Genomic DNA, 15,035 nt, shown 5'->3' with positions numbered 1-15,035 from the left:
TTTTAAAGCTCTGAAAGAAAAGAATTCTGTATCTAGACAAAATATTCTTCAGGAATGAAGGTGAAATAAAAACATCCTGATGTGGGAAAACTAAGAGACTTTGTTGCCAGTATTCCTGCTATAAAAGAAATGCTAAAGGAATTTTTTTAGATAGAAGGGAAGTGATAGCACAGCGAAACATGGAACTTCAGGGATGAAGGAAGAGCCACAGAAATGGTAAATATTGGGGTAAATATAATACCATGTTTCTCCTCTTAGGACCTTAAAAATATGTCTAACAGTTATAAGCCAAAATTACATTTCCTATAATACACATGATAATCACAGTATAAAGAGGGGAGTACATATGGTGTTAAGGTTTCTACATTGTACTTAGAGCTGTAAAATATTGATTCTAGTAAACAGATAATTTAATTACATATATTGTAACCTTAGAGCAATATTTAAAAAGCTATGTAATAAGATACAGTAAAAAAAAAACCCAACACATGAATTAAAATGGAATACTAAGAAAATATTCAAAAAGAAGGCAGGAAAGGGGAAATGGAAGAATAAAAATAGAAGCATCGAACCTAAAACAATATATTGTAGATCTAAAGTTCAACATATCTATAATTACATTAATTGTTAAATGGTCTAAACATACCAATTAAAAGATGAAGTGTGTCAGACTGAAGTAAAAAAAAAAAACAAACCACGACTCAGCTATATGCTGTGTATGAGTGACTCACTTTAAGTAGGTGAAGGTAAAAGAATGGGAGAAGTTATAGCATGTAAACACTGATCAAAAGACAGCTGGGTTGGCTATATAAATATTAGATGAAGTAGACTTTTGAGCAAGGTACATTACCAGGGAGAGACATATCACATAATCAAAAAAGGGTCATTTCAGGGTTATTATTTTCTCCATGGTAAATGTATATGAACCTAACAACAAATCTTCAAAATATATGAAGTAAGAACTAACAGAACTGAAAGGAGAAGTAGACAGTTCCACAATTATAGGTGGAGACTGCAATGCTTCTCTCTCAGTAATGGGAAGAGCCAGTGGACAGAAAATCAGCAAGGATATGAAAGAATTGAACAGTATATCAACCACTGGATCTAACTGATGATTATAGAATTCTCCACCCAGCAACAGTGGAATGCACATTCTTTTCAAGTGCACATGGAACATACACTAAGTTGACCATATCCTGGATCATAAAACAAATCTTAAAAAGAGACATTAAGTTAAGTCTTTGACAATAATAAAATTATATTTGAAATCAGTTACATAAGGATATCTGGAAAATCCCCAATACTTGGAAATCACACAACATACTTTATTTTTTTTTTCTTTATTTTTTAAAAATTTATTATTTATTTTTGGATGCGTTGGGTCTTCATTGCTGCGCACGGGCTTCCTCTAGTTGCGGCAAGCGGGGGCTACTCTTGGTTGCAGTGCGTGGGCTTCTCATTGCGGTGGCTTCTCTTGTTGTGGAGCACGGGCTCTAGGCGCATGGGCTTCAGTAGTTGTGGCTCACAGGCTCTAGAGCACAGGCTCAATAGTTGTGGCGCACAGGCTTAGTTGCTCCACGGCATGTGGGATCTTCCCAGACCAGGACTCGAACCCGTGTCCCCTGCATTGGCAGGCAGATTCTTAACCACTGTGCCACCAGGGAAGTCCACACAAGACACTTTAAATGTATGGGTCAAAAAAGAAGTCTCAAGGGAAATTAGAAAATATTTTGAGTGGAATGAAATGAAAATGAATATACCAAAATTTATAGCATGCAGCAAAAGTAGTGTTTACAGGAAAATTTAAAGCATTAAGTGCTTAAATTAGAGAATAAGAAAGGTCTCAAATCAACAATGTAAACTTTCACCTTAATAAGCCAAAAAAAAAAAAAAAAAAAGAAAAGAAAGAAAGAAAAGAAAAAAAAATCCCAAGCAAAGAAAAGAAAGAAATAATAAAGTGCAGAAATCAGTAAAATTGAAAACAACAAAACAGTGGAGAAAATGGATCAAATTAAAAGCTGGTTCTTTGAAAAGATTAATAAATTAAAACACTCAGCTCCACAAAGAAAAAAAAAAAAAAGGAAGAAAACACAAGTTACATGTCGGGAATACAGATATTATTATAGACCCCATAGACATTAGGAGGATAATAGGGAAACACTATAAACAGCTCTAAGTGTGTTCAGTAACTTAGAGGAAATGAACCAATTCCTTGAAATCCACCAATCACCAAAACTCACCTAGGAAGAAATATCAATAACTTTTGATTTAGCAGTTGAATTGGTTGTGTTCTGTCTGCAAAGTCTGTCTCCTGGTCAGCAGCTCAAATTCCAGTTTTGTTCTTTTATCTTTAGCTGAGCTGCTATCATTCTCCCCCACATATGCTGATTCATGAAACAGATGGAGATTTGGGCAGAGTTTTTTTTTTTTTTTTTACAAAGAATTTGGGGGTTCCTCTCTGTAACTCTCTCCTTTCTGCGATTCTCCCTTCACCTTCTAGTACCGGTAGTTGGCCTCTGGTTCTTCAGGCCAGAAAGACCAAGGTTTTCTATAACTACCTGTGCCACATTGCACGGCATTGACCATGGCCTTCCCTCAGGCTAAAGCTGTAACAAAAATGGGAAATTTACTCTGTGCTTCATCCCATCTTCCAAGTGTCACCTCTCCTCCAGAATTTTCCTGCTTTTGCTCACAGTAAAGAGCCTTAGTGTATTTTGTCCCAAGTTTATAGTTATCTGAGGGAGGGTTAGTATGATAGAAGCTTACTCAGCCTAAATGAAAGCAGAACTCCTTCCCATGTCATTTAATATTCTATGACATTCTTTTACTTATAAAAATAAATATATTCACATGATTCACAATTCAGAGGTATACAAGAGTATACAGTGAAGCCTCTCCCTTCTAACATGCCCCTGTTCAGTCCTTTTTCCTACAGGCATTTCCTTGTATATGCCTTCAGAGATGATGTATGCTTAATGAAACAAATATGTATAGGTATTCTTGTTCTCCTTTTTACAGAAATGGTAGCATGCCATACACACTCTTCTGCACATAGGTTTTCTCTAGTTACCAATATATAATGTAGATCATTCTATTTTAATATATATAGAGCTTTCTCATTTTTAACAGATGCATAGTATTCTATTATTTTGGTATATTATTTATTTCCATGTGGTTGTATTTTATCATTATATAGTAAAGATTGATTGTATGATTGATTGATTTAGTTAACAAATTCTCTGTTACTTAGGTTGTTTTTAGTTTTCTACCACTGAAAATTATACAGTATGCTTATAGCTTCTTTATTTTCACATCCATGATTATTTTCCTAGAATAATTTCCTACAAGTAGAATGTGGGGTCAAAGCATGTGCACGTTTTAAGGCTTTTGAAACTCATTGCCAAAATGACCACTAGGAAAGTTGCGTCAATTTAAATTTCCACCAGCAATATTTGAGTGCCCATTTTCTAATATATTTACCAATATAGGATATTGTTTTTGTTCCATCTTGTTAAATTTTTAGGCAAAATTGGCATATTATTACTTTAAAATATATTTCTATTAGTGAGGTTAACCATATTCTTATGTTTATTGAAAATTTATAATTTTTAAATAACTTTCCTGCTCCTAATATATCTTTTCCCCATTTTTATATTTGGTTACTACTAACTCTTAAAAAATTACTAGTAATGTACCTTTATCTATTCGCCTCCAAATAATTCCAGAAAAATAACTTTTATTTAGAAGATTATTGGGTGGCAGATAAATGCTAAAAGGGTCTTTCCACTAATAAAACTCTGTGACTGATTTATCTTCCTTCACTTGAAGGATAAAATGGTTCTATAAATCAATCAAAAAGCAACTACTCAGAGATAGATAAGTCAGTGATTGATACTTGCTTCTCAGGTATTCATTAAACAAATTAATTATATGTATAGCAGAAAAAAGTTTGTGACAGAATGTTTTTAGAATGCCTTAACATCATTGTTTTCAAAGTATTTAATATCTTATATTTTAATTTCCAGAAGAATGTCATCATTTGAAAAGTTTCCTATACAGTTTCTTAATATTAGTTTGCCATTTTGTAAGTAGGTTATTTAAACTATCTTTTTTCATATAGATACATATGTAGAAAATGCTAAAATATGTTATTCTAAGGATTTTGATTTTAGGCTTACTGTTATTGTAAAAGTAGAGACAGTACTGGTTGCAGCAACACCTACTCCTATTTATTGAAAAAGTGTATCAAAGGCTAGACACTGTGCTAAGTGATTACATTATTTTCTTTAAGTAACCATGTGAAGTAGGTATTATCTTCATTTTACAAATGAGGAAGTTGTGTTTGTGCTCTTCATTTATCTCCTGTATGAAACTGAAAAAAATGGACTCTCATTTGTCCTTATATTTCTCTTAGCACCTAGTTCAGTGTCTTGCACTAGTGTGTGTGTGCTTAATAAGTTTCTTTTTTTTGTTAAATTAACAAAGGATTATTAGTTGAATTGAATTAAATTGTAATTTGCAGATAGTTTAACAAAGATCACTGTTGTATGATGATGTATGATTGATGTATGTATGATGTTGTATGATTGCTTTTCTTCTGGCAATAAACCTAAAGGCTTAGGACATAAAATTAGCAAGTATTCTTAAAAAATGAAGAATAACAACACATAATTAAGGTGGAGAGGAAAATGTCAAGAATCATAAGGTTTAGGGTGATTGGACGAAAGGAAGAAAAAAATAGAAATAATTATAAATTAATTAGCCACTGTATCATAATAATTAATTCTGTTATATTTAACTATAAAATAACTGAATTATAGATTTGAAATGCATAAAATATTATAGTAATAGATGAATCTGACATGAAACTTATTTTTCCCCTAAGTATGAAGTATAGTTCATCCAACTTTCTGTGCTTTGCCAAAAGAATAAATGTCTTTCCAGTACTTTTATAGAAAATTGTCTACTAGTACATTATGGCTAATTCTTCCTATGAGTTTTCTAGATGGAAGAGCCTACCTCTCTTCTTTACAAGTATTCCTACCTGATAGCTATTAACTGTGCTGCATGTATATGCAAATTGTATCTATATTCACTCTTGTATTTTAAATAACTAGTTTAAATTGCAGTGAAATTGTACCCTGTGTTTTGCATTCATTGTAGTGAACCCTGCCACTGCAGTCTCAGTACTTATTCAATGCTTGCTAGTGGATTACTTATAGCTATCCTACTCAAGTGATCATGTAAATCCTTCTTTCATTTTGAGAATTGTAGGTTTTGACTACAGAAAACATTTTCGTAATACCTGTGTTACTGCAGTGTTATGGTTCTGACACTGTTTTCGTTAAAACTTGCCATTTACAGGAATTTATATGTGAATCATTCTAAAATCTCACTAGGTGCAGAAGCTATGTGTGTGATAGATAGGTGTGGATGGCTTTTGCTTTATTGTTTAGTTTTAATATTAAGGGTTGTTTTCAGGTATATCCTTTTTTTTCTTCCTGCATTTTTCCAAAACTAACAAAGATATTGCTTCTGTAACAAGTTATCTATACATTATTTTTCTTGAATTTGAAGTCATAGCTATATTATGGAGAAAGTGAAAATTTGCTATTAACATAAAACAGTTGGAAGTTTGCGTGATTAACTGAGGGTGGAACATTAGACTGTCTTATATGGAAATCAATTTTATTTTAATTTGAAATGTCACAAAAATCACAATTTGGGTGCAGACTTGATGTAACCTTTTTTTCTTTTAATTATTCCCATATATCATGGGGATGGGGGGAAATTCTTGCTCTTCATGCTTTCTTTGTCTTTGTGAGTAATTTCATTTTTTATTCCTTTGCTGTCATTATAGTAGGGTTTGGGGAGAGAGGAAAAACATACCTGTGGTCAACCAATTATGTTAAATGAAAGTTACTTGTTTCTTTAGAACTAATTTTAATGAAGTAATTAAACATTTCCGTACAAAGTATCTGAAGATATCTTATCCGCTGACAGGAACTATATGTTTTGTGTTATTTTTTAAACTGTACTTGTTACAGTATGCGTCTACCACATTCATTACTGTTATTCAGAAATTGATACTACTTGAGGGTAAAAAGAGACTGATGTATTTAATAAATTGGAGGCATAAAATTGGAGTGGTTAAAAGCACAAAGCTGAATATTTGCTTTTGGTTAACAAGGAGTAACTAGTACTAGACTAACCTCTCCCCAAGAATAACTAAAAGCTGGGAAAATAAAGCCCACTGTTTGAAGGCATGGTGAACACCCAAAACAATTAGGACATGAGGGGCCTAGATCCAGGAGATTGGGAAAAGGCTATGTGCACTCTGAGAAGAGTCTGACCTTCTATGCCACAATTTCTCCTTAAAGCAGTTGCTGACTTCTAAGCAGTGCATATGTAGGATGAGACTCTGTAGGATGAGTAGTTACCAAGAGCTTAAAAACTTAAGTAGAGATTTTGGCAGTCCCACAAGACCTTAGGGACAAAAATTGGATTTGATGAACAACCAAGAAGAAGGGGCCTGGGAAATACTCCAGGCTTTCAGTTGAAACCCCAGAAAGGCTACACTTTAGGAATAAGAACAAACAGAATAGACCAGTCTCAGCTGGATCAGTAGGTAATCTACCTGTATTCCATCTGTTTGCCAGAAGAAAATTAAATACTCTGTGGAGGAAAATATCATGCAGTACCTCTACAGATTTTAATCTATAGTGTCCAACGTTCAATAAAAAATTATCAGACATGCCAAGAAATAGGATCAAATGATTGAAAATCAAGAGAAAGCAGATAGTAGAAACTGACCCACTGGTTATCCCCAAATTAGTTTTATCAGATATGGACTTTAAAATTAGTATGTTTTACATGTTCAAGAAAATTAGACAAAAAGATGGAGAATTTCATCAGAGAACTGAAATCTATAAAAGAGAACCAAATGGAATTAATAGAACTGTAAATTTATAATAACTGAAATTAAGAATTCAATAGATTAGTTTAACAACAGATTAGACATAGCAGAAGAAAAAAATTAGTGAACTGGAAGATCAGTAGAAAGTTCCCTGATTGAAACAGAGATAAGAGTTTGGAAAATATAGACAAGAGTGTGAGAGCCATATAGGACTCATTGAAAAGGTCTCATATATATGTAGTTGGAGTCCCAATAGGAAAGGAGAGAGAGAATATGGAGGGGCAAAAGCAAGATTTGAAGAGATACTGGCCAAGAATTTTTCCAAACTAATAAAAGTCATCAAGCCACAGCTTCAAGAAGCTCTGCAAATCCCAAGAATAAATAAAAGGAAACCACACCTGGGCACATTGTAGTGAGATTGCTGAAGGGGGAAAATAAACAGAAAATCTTAAATGCAGTCAGAGGGAAAATATATATTATCTTCAAAGGAACAACTATAAGACTGACAGATAACTTTTCAAAAGAAGGGAAAGAATCTGGAAGACTATAAGATGACATCTGTAAAGTGATGGAGAAAAATAATGACTACCAATTTAGAATTCTATACCCACTGAAAATATCCTCCAAAAATAAAATTGAGAAAATTTGTCACTAGCCAATTGGCATTAAAAGGAATACTAAGGGTCATTCTTCAGGCAGGAAAAATGATCTTTGATAGAGGCGAGGTAAGCAGGAGTGAATGAAGAGCAACAGAAACAGTAAATACGTGCATGAAACTAAATGAATATTGTCTTTTTAAAATAATAATAATTTTATGACCAATGGCCATAGCTGCAGTGCTCAAATTCTGTTGTGCATTGAATTCATGTAGTACCAAGGTTGTGCTTCCCACAGGCTGCTCCTGGCCAATGACTGAAAGCAGCAGGGAGACTAAGGCAGGCCCATTCCTGGGGTCATTGGACTCCTCTGATGGCTGACTCTGGGTCAAAGACTCCTTGATGGCCTTGCAAAGCTTTCCTTAGGTGGCATGGCAGTCTAGGTCACTTTCACCCAACCTTTCTTCCCTCTCTAGTAAAGCCAGGTTCGGACTTCTGTTGCAGTCCAGCTTCCTCCCCATTTTCTCGCATAGGCATTTTCCCTCATAACATCCTTGTACATTTAATCTCATGTTGTGGCATCTGCTTCTCAGAAGACCCAGATGAACACAGTAGAATTAAATATATGAGAATAGCACTAAAAACAGGAGGCAGTAATTGGAGTTAAAGTGTTACAAGGTCCTTGCATTAACTAAGTGGTGAAGAACTAATTTAAGGCAGACTGTAGTAAGTCAAGAGAAACTAATAAAATAATAAAAGAATATATAAGTAATTAACGGGAGAAATAGAATAATAAATACTTGGAAAATTCAAAAGAGGGCAAGAAAGGATAAAAAGGGAAAAAGAATAGCTGGCATAAATAGAAAAGTAATAATAAAATGGTTGATTCTGTCCCATGTGGAATTGCTCTTACATAGTTTCTAGCATTGATGTCATGCTTTTAGAATGGCCATTTCACTGTACCAGAAATGGTTATCTACATCTTATATTTATAGTTTTATTTTTAAAATTTATAATTCTTCTGGAATTATTCTAAAATAAAATATGAATTAGGATTACAGCTTTTTTTTTCTCACTTCTCAAATGATTACCCAGTGATCTCAACACCGTATTTTAAATGAATTATCTTTTCTGTTGATTTGAAATGCCAACCAACTTTATCAAATATTAAATTCCTAAGTAAACCCAAGTGTAAATTAGATTACTGTATTTGTCCAGTTTCATTTAGAACAGTGTAAGTATACATAATAAGTGCTCAATACTTGCTTTATGAGCCAAAGGACAATATGAATGAATTTACAGGTTTTTTTTTTAATGTGGTAGGACAAATACCTCCTCATTATTCTGCTTTTTCAGAATTTTCCTGACAATCCTTGACTGTTCATTTTTCAAGGTTAATTTTACAATCATTTTTCCAGCTTCTCCCCAAAGAATCTTTTTGAGGTTTGATTGGATTTGAATCAAAACTATAGATTATTTTAGGGGAGAATTCACATCTAATAATATTGCCTTCCTAGTCAAGAACAAGATATGGTTGTCCGTTTATTGAATTTTTCTTTTCTGTTCTAAATAGACTTTTATAATTTTATTTGTCTAGGTTTTCCATATTGACATTTTTTGTTGTTGTTAAAGAAATCTTTTATAAACACTTGCTCTGTGCTAGGCATGGGGCCACATAGTGGCAGACATGATACAGTCTGTGACCTTCTGGAACATAGTAACTGGTGGAGGGGAGGACACAAATGGTATTGTTCACTATTTGGTTGTTTCCCTTTTACCACTGTAAATCATGTGAACATCTTATTTATTAAGTTTGTCTGCATTTCAAAATTACTTCTTTAGAATAGACTCTATAAGTGAAGTTGGACCTACAAAATTTGCAGTCTCAACCTAAACGAGAAAACAGTCTCTAGTTCTCTTCTATAGAGCCTAAACAAATTGTTTCTTAATAAGAACTTTTCAAAATTTCAGATTGTTTTCATTACTTTTTTGTATGTTGATCTTGTATTCTGTGACTTTGCTAAATGAATTTACTGGTTCTAGGAGGTTTGTTTTTTTGTTTGTTTTTTTGTTTTTGGTTTTTTTTTGGTTAGACTCCTTGGGATTTTTATGTATAGACTATCATGCCATCTGCAAATAGGGACAGTTTAGTTCTTCCTTTCCAATCTGTATGCTTTTTATTTCCTTTTCTTGCCTTATTGTGCTGGCTAGGACTTCAAATGTTATACTGAATAAGAATGGTGAGAGCAGACATCCTTGCCTTGTTCCCAGTCTTAGGGGGAAAGCATTTAGTCATTTACCATTAAGTATAGTATTAGCTGTAGCTTTTTGTAGATGTACTTTGTCAACTTTATCAAGTTAAGGTAGTTTTCCACTATTCCTTGTTTGCTGAGAGTTTTTATCATGAATAGATACTGAGGTTTGTCAAATGCGTTTTCTGTATCAGTTGATATGATTCTCTTTTTTCTTTAGCCTGTTGATATGATAGATTACATTGATTTTCTAATATTGAACAAGCCTTGTATCCTGGGGAAAAAACCCAGCTTGGTCATGGTATATAATTCTTTTTATATATTGTTGGGTTCTATTTGCTAATATTTTGTTGAGGGTTTTTGCATCTGTATTCATGAGAGATATTGGTCTGTGTTGGTTTGTTTGTACTGTCTTTGTTTGGTTTTGGTATAAGGGTAATATTTGCCTCATTAAATGAGTCAGGACATGTTCCCTCCTTTTTTATTTTCTGGAAGAGATTGTGTAGATTTGGAGTTAATTCTTCCTCAAATGTTTGACAGAATTCTCCAGTGAAACATCTGGGCCTGGAGATTTCTGGAAGTTTCAAAGTCAATTTCTTTAAGATATATAGGGCTAGTCAAATTATCTATTTCATATTGAGTGAGTTTTGGTAATATGTGCTTTTCAAATAATTGGTCCATTTCTTCTAAGTTGTTAATTTATGGGTATAGAGTTGTTCATAGTATTCCCTTATCATGCTTTTAATGTCTGCAGGGTCTGTCATGATACCCCTGTTTCATTTCTGATATTGGTAATTTTGTAATTTGTGTCTCTTTTTCTGTCAGTCTAGCTAGAGTTTTGTCAATTTTTTAAAAAATTAATTAATTTAGTTTTGGCTGTGTTGGGTCTTCGTTTCTGCGCGAGGGCTTTCTCTAGTTGCGGCAAGCGGGGGCCACTCTTCATCATGGTGCGCGGGCCTCTCACTGTCGAGGCCTCTCTTGTTGCGGAGCACAGGCTCCAGACGCGCAGACTCAGTAGTTGTGGCTCACGGGCCCAGTTGCTCCGTGGCATGTGGGATCTTCCCAGACCAGGGCTCGAACCCGTGTCCCCTGCATTGGCGGGCAGATTCTCAACCACTGTGCCACCAGGGAAGCCCCGAGTTTTGTCAATTTTATTGATCTTTTCAAAGAACCACTTTTTGTTTCATTGACTTTTCTGTTTTCTGCTTTCAATTTCATTGATTTCTGCTTTTATCTTTATTATTTCTTCCTTCTGCTTGCATTGAGCTTATTTTGCTCTTCTTTTTCTAGTTTGTTAAGGTGGAAGCTTAGATTACTGATTTCCACTTGACTTTTAAGTTTTTTTCTGGATATTTAATATTTTTTTACTGGTAATGTGAATGGAATATTTTTCTATTATGTTTGTTAATTGGTTGATTTTGATCTATAAGAAAGCTGTTGAGTGTTTTTACTTATTTAATGGGACACCTCATTGACAGTCTTTTGTTTTCGTAGTTTTAAAATCTGTTCTCTTTGGTTTTTCCGGTAAGTAATTATATGTTAGTGATTCTATTTTAATTTTCTTGTAGAATTATACTTTGGGGAATATAAACTTTGTACAAGCATAAAAAATTAGGAGGTCATATAAGAAAATTGGGGAGATGTAGGTACTTTAAAAAATGACCTCGTTTTAGTCATATATCAGCTGGTTAATGAAGCAAAGATTGCAGCAAGTTGTGATGGATGGTAGGAGGGATGTCCATTTTATCTGAATTTTCAGTCTGATGCCCCAAAGTTACAAGGGTTGCATAAGGAAGCAAAGGTAGTCTCAAACATAAAGATAATCACTGATTAACCATCTATTTATAAAATTAGTCCTCATTCAAACATCTTTCCCAACTTAACACTATCCTTCCTCTTCTTTGCGTCAATATTTTTGTTGATGTCTCTTAATGATTATTAACACAATACAAATAAAATACAAACTGAAAGTCTTACAAAAGATGCAAGATTTCCAGAAGCCCATGAAATTAACATTAGATAACTGATTAGGTCACATACAAAGCCATTGGCAAATAAAAAATGGACAGAGAGTTAGACCTATTGACAATTGAAGAAAAACTGAGAGCAGTAACACAACAAAGTGCTTCAAAAGAAAATGATTTGAATATTAAAGAATTAAGCGTAGATAACTAATAATAACCTGCTGTATAGCACAGGGATCTTGACTCAATACTCTGTAATGGCTTACATGGGAAAAGAACCTAAAAAAAAAAAAAAGTGGGTATATGTATAACTGATTCACTTTGCTGTACACCTGAAACTAACACAACATTGTAAATCAACTATACTCCAAAAAATTTTAAAAAAGGAAAAAAAATAAAATTATTATACAGTAAAAAAAAAAAGAATTAAGAGAGGGACTTGAGAAACTTGATGAAGTCCTCATATATTTTTGCAATCATTATCTGTATGATCATTCTGCAATAGTCAAATAAAGTTGAATTCTCTTACCGTTTTGTTGTAAAAATTACACTTGTTTCATTCTTTGTTCTAAGAATTAGCATATTAAAATTTTAACCTAAGTTTTGTTAACTATAAGCTTATATAAATTTATTTTTGTATTTTAATTTCATTTTAAAGACCCAGTCAATCCTTTTCCTCCACTACTTACCATGAAGTTTTGATTCTTATTTTAAATATGTTGCTTTAAGTGGCTATTCTCTGGTACCAATTTTCTTCCGATAATGAGAATTTCTTGCATTTATTCAAAGAAAAGGTTTCAGACCTGTTCTGAAACTCTTCAGGAGAAATCTTTTTTTTAAAAAAATTACTTATTTATTATTTATTTATTTAGGCTGCAGTGGATCCTAGTTGCGGCATGCGGGATCTTTTGTTTTTAGTTGCGGCATGCAGACTCCTAGTTGTGGCATGCGGACTCTTAGTTGTGGCATGCATGTGGGATCTAGTTCCCCGACCAGGGATCGAACCCGGGCCCCCTGCATTGGGAATGTGGAGTCTTACCAGGGAAGTCCCAGGAGAAATCCTTTTTGAATTGTTAACTGTGGTTACCTCAATTGAAATTAGATCAGGGGACTTTCATTTCTTTATATTCACAGAGCTGTATATCCATGTCTAAATCTATCAATATCTGTCTGTCTGTCTGTGTCTATCTATCTATCCATTGCCTAGGACAGTGCCTGGCATTTACTAGGTGTTCAATAAATATTTGTTGAATGAATGAGAACTAAACAGAGAAAATCCCATTCTTGTCTTGAGAGAATTTGTAATCTAATGGCAGAGATATGACCAATACAGACAAAAGATCAGGAATTTATAATCTGATGGCAGAGATAGGACCAAGATAAACAAAAGATAGGACCAATACAGACAAAAGACAGATGGAGAGGAAAAGTTTATTTCAGTTAAGCTTAGTAGTAAGTTTTAATTTGAAGGAGTTCTAATGTGATTCAGGGAGAATTGAGTCATAAATTTTGGAGAAGAGAATTATTATCATGTGAGAAGAAGATATTTTGGCTACTTTTAGAGGACTGCATTGTGGAAGGGTAAGATTATTCATCTTGTCATGAGATAGATCCTAAATCACATCTTTGACTATGGATATATATAGAAAGAAACAGAGCTGTCTGAGGGCATGATTGGCTTTTAAAATTTTTTGGTGGAAATTCCTTCCAAATATGGGATTCTGAGGTTCTCTGTAACCATGGACATGTTGTGTTTGCTAAAGAGATAGATTTTCTTCTATTTTTCTCAAAAAAATCTCCTTAAAATATCAAACTTTACCTATGAAAGCAGAAAACAGAATATAATGCCATTTATTTTCATCACGCATGATGGACATTTAAATTTTTAAAGTAGTCCAGTGGAACTATGTACATACAAATTCCATTAGCCAATAATGTCTTTTGCCTCCTTCATTCCCACTCAGGTTACAATTCACACTTTCATACAAGAGTATTAATGTCAGCATAGAAATTATATTACAGGAAAAATAATTTGTTATTTTGTAAAGAACATCTTGTATAATATTGGAAACTAAGCACAATATTCTCTTAATATTTGGTTCCCAGAATGGATAGACTCAGATAATAGTTATTGATGTCATTAGTTAATTGTTAACTACATACCTCTTAAAAAATTTTGGAACGACAGTGAGATTGAGTGTATTTTGCATTATTGATTTCTTCTTCTTAGGAAATAACAGATTTAACCTGTTATAATGTTTTGAGATTTTGTATATTTTATATTAAAAAAAAATCTTCCTTGTGACAGTGTAGTGAGTCTAACAGTTATGATACAAGATTTGCTTATAGTCAATCTTACTTAATTTATACCTAGACCAGTGTCTCATATTATGTATTATCAATAGAGAAAGCAGTTCATAATTGCAGGATACCAACCTGCAAATGCATATGTATTTGATGGTCTTAAAATTCATTTCCCTAGGAAATATAACTTTTGAAACAATGATGGAAATTCTCCGAGATAAACCAAGTGGCATTAATATGGAGGGAGAATTCCTGACCACTGCAAGCATGGTTTCTATTTTACCTCAAGACTCCAACGTTCCTTGCATCCACTTCTTTACAGGGACTCCTGATCCTGAGAGGTAAAGTCACAAAATGCTATAAACCAAACAGGGGGTCAGGGGTAGGGTAGAGTCATTAGTTTGGTGATGATTTTGTCGGGCTAAATTTTTGTTGCACAAATACCACAATAATTTTTGAATGCATTTTCTTTTTTTTTAAAATTAATTAATTAATTAATTAATTTTTGGCTGCGTTGGGTCTTCGTTGCTGCACGTGGGCTTTCTCTAGTTGCAGCGAGCGGGGGCTACTCTTCGTTGCGGTGCGCGGGCTTCTCATTGTGGTGGCTTCTCTTGTTGTGGAGCACAGACTCCAGGCATGTGGACTTCAGTAGTTGCAGCACATGGGCTCAGTAGTTACAGCTCGCGGGCTCTAGAGCGCAGGCTCAGTAGTTGTGGCACACGGGATTAGTTGCTCCGTGGCATGTGAGATCTTTCCGGACCAGGGCTCGAACCCCTGTCCCCTGCATTGGCAGGCGGATTCTTAACCACTGCGCCACCAGGGAAGTCTCTTGAATGCATTTTCTATTCAGGTTTTAGTCTGCCGTTTTCCTATGTGTATCATTGCCATAACTATTCTCATTCATATGGGATGAAAATGTTTATAGTTTCTGGTATGCAGTTATCCCTACTCCCTCTTTCCCTAACTATATTTAAAATTGTCAAGAAAAGAAAGTAGGTTGGTT

The 15,035-nt window shown here is 33.9% G+C and overlaps 1 protein-coding gene across 10 annotated transcripts in view; it reads left to right on the top strand.

The window, feature by feature from the left end:
- SCRN3 (secernin 3) overlaps positions 1-15,035 on the top strand; it is a gene marked incomplete at its 5' end in the record, with an annotated part of 35,214 nt that overhangs the window by 14,034 nt on the left and 6,145 nt on the right. For 8 of the 10 annotated variants that reach the window (XM_082397718.1, XM_082397719.1, XM_082397716.1 and 5 more), the window contains one exon: positions 14,211-14,373. The exons of the other annotated variants lie outside the window; for them this stretch is intronic. In XM_082397718.1, the coding sequence (XP_082253844.1) occupies positions 14,211-14,373 (163 nt within the window). The remainder of the gene's footprint in view (positions 1-14,210; positions 14,374-15,035) is intronic. 10 annotated transcript variants of the gene reach the window in all.

This window comes from Balaenoptera borealis, assembly GCF_965194805.1.
Source record: "Balaenoptera borealis genome assembly, chromosome: 6".
Classification (NCBI taxonomy): domain Eukaryota; kingdom Metazoa; phylum Chordata; class Mammalia; order Artiodactyla; family Balaenopteridae; genus Balaenoptera; species Balaenoptera borealis.
The sequence above is the reverse complement of the archived record's forward strand: the minus strand, read 5'-3'. Positions and strand labels throughout refer to the sequence as shown.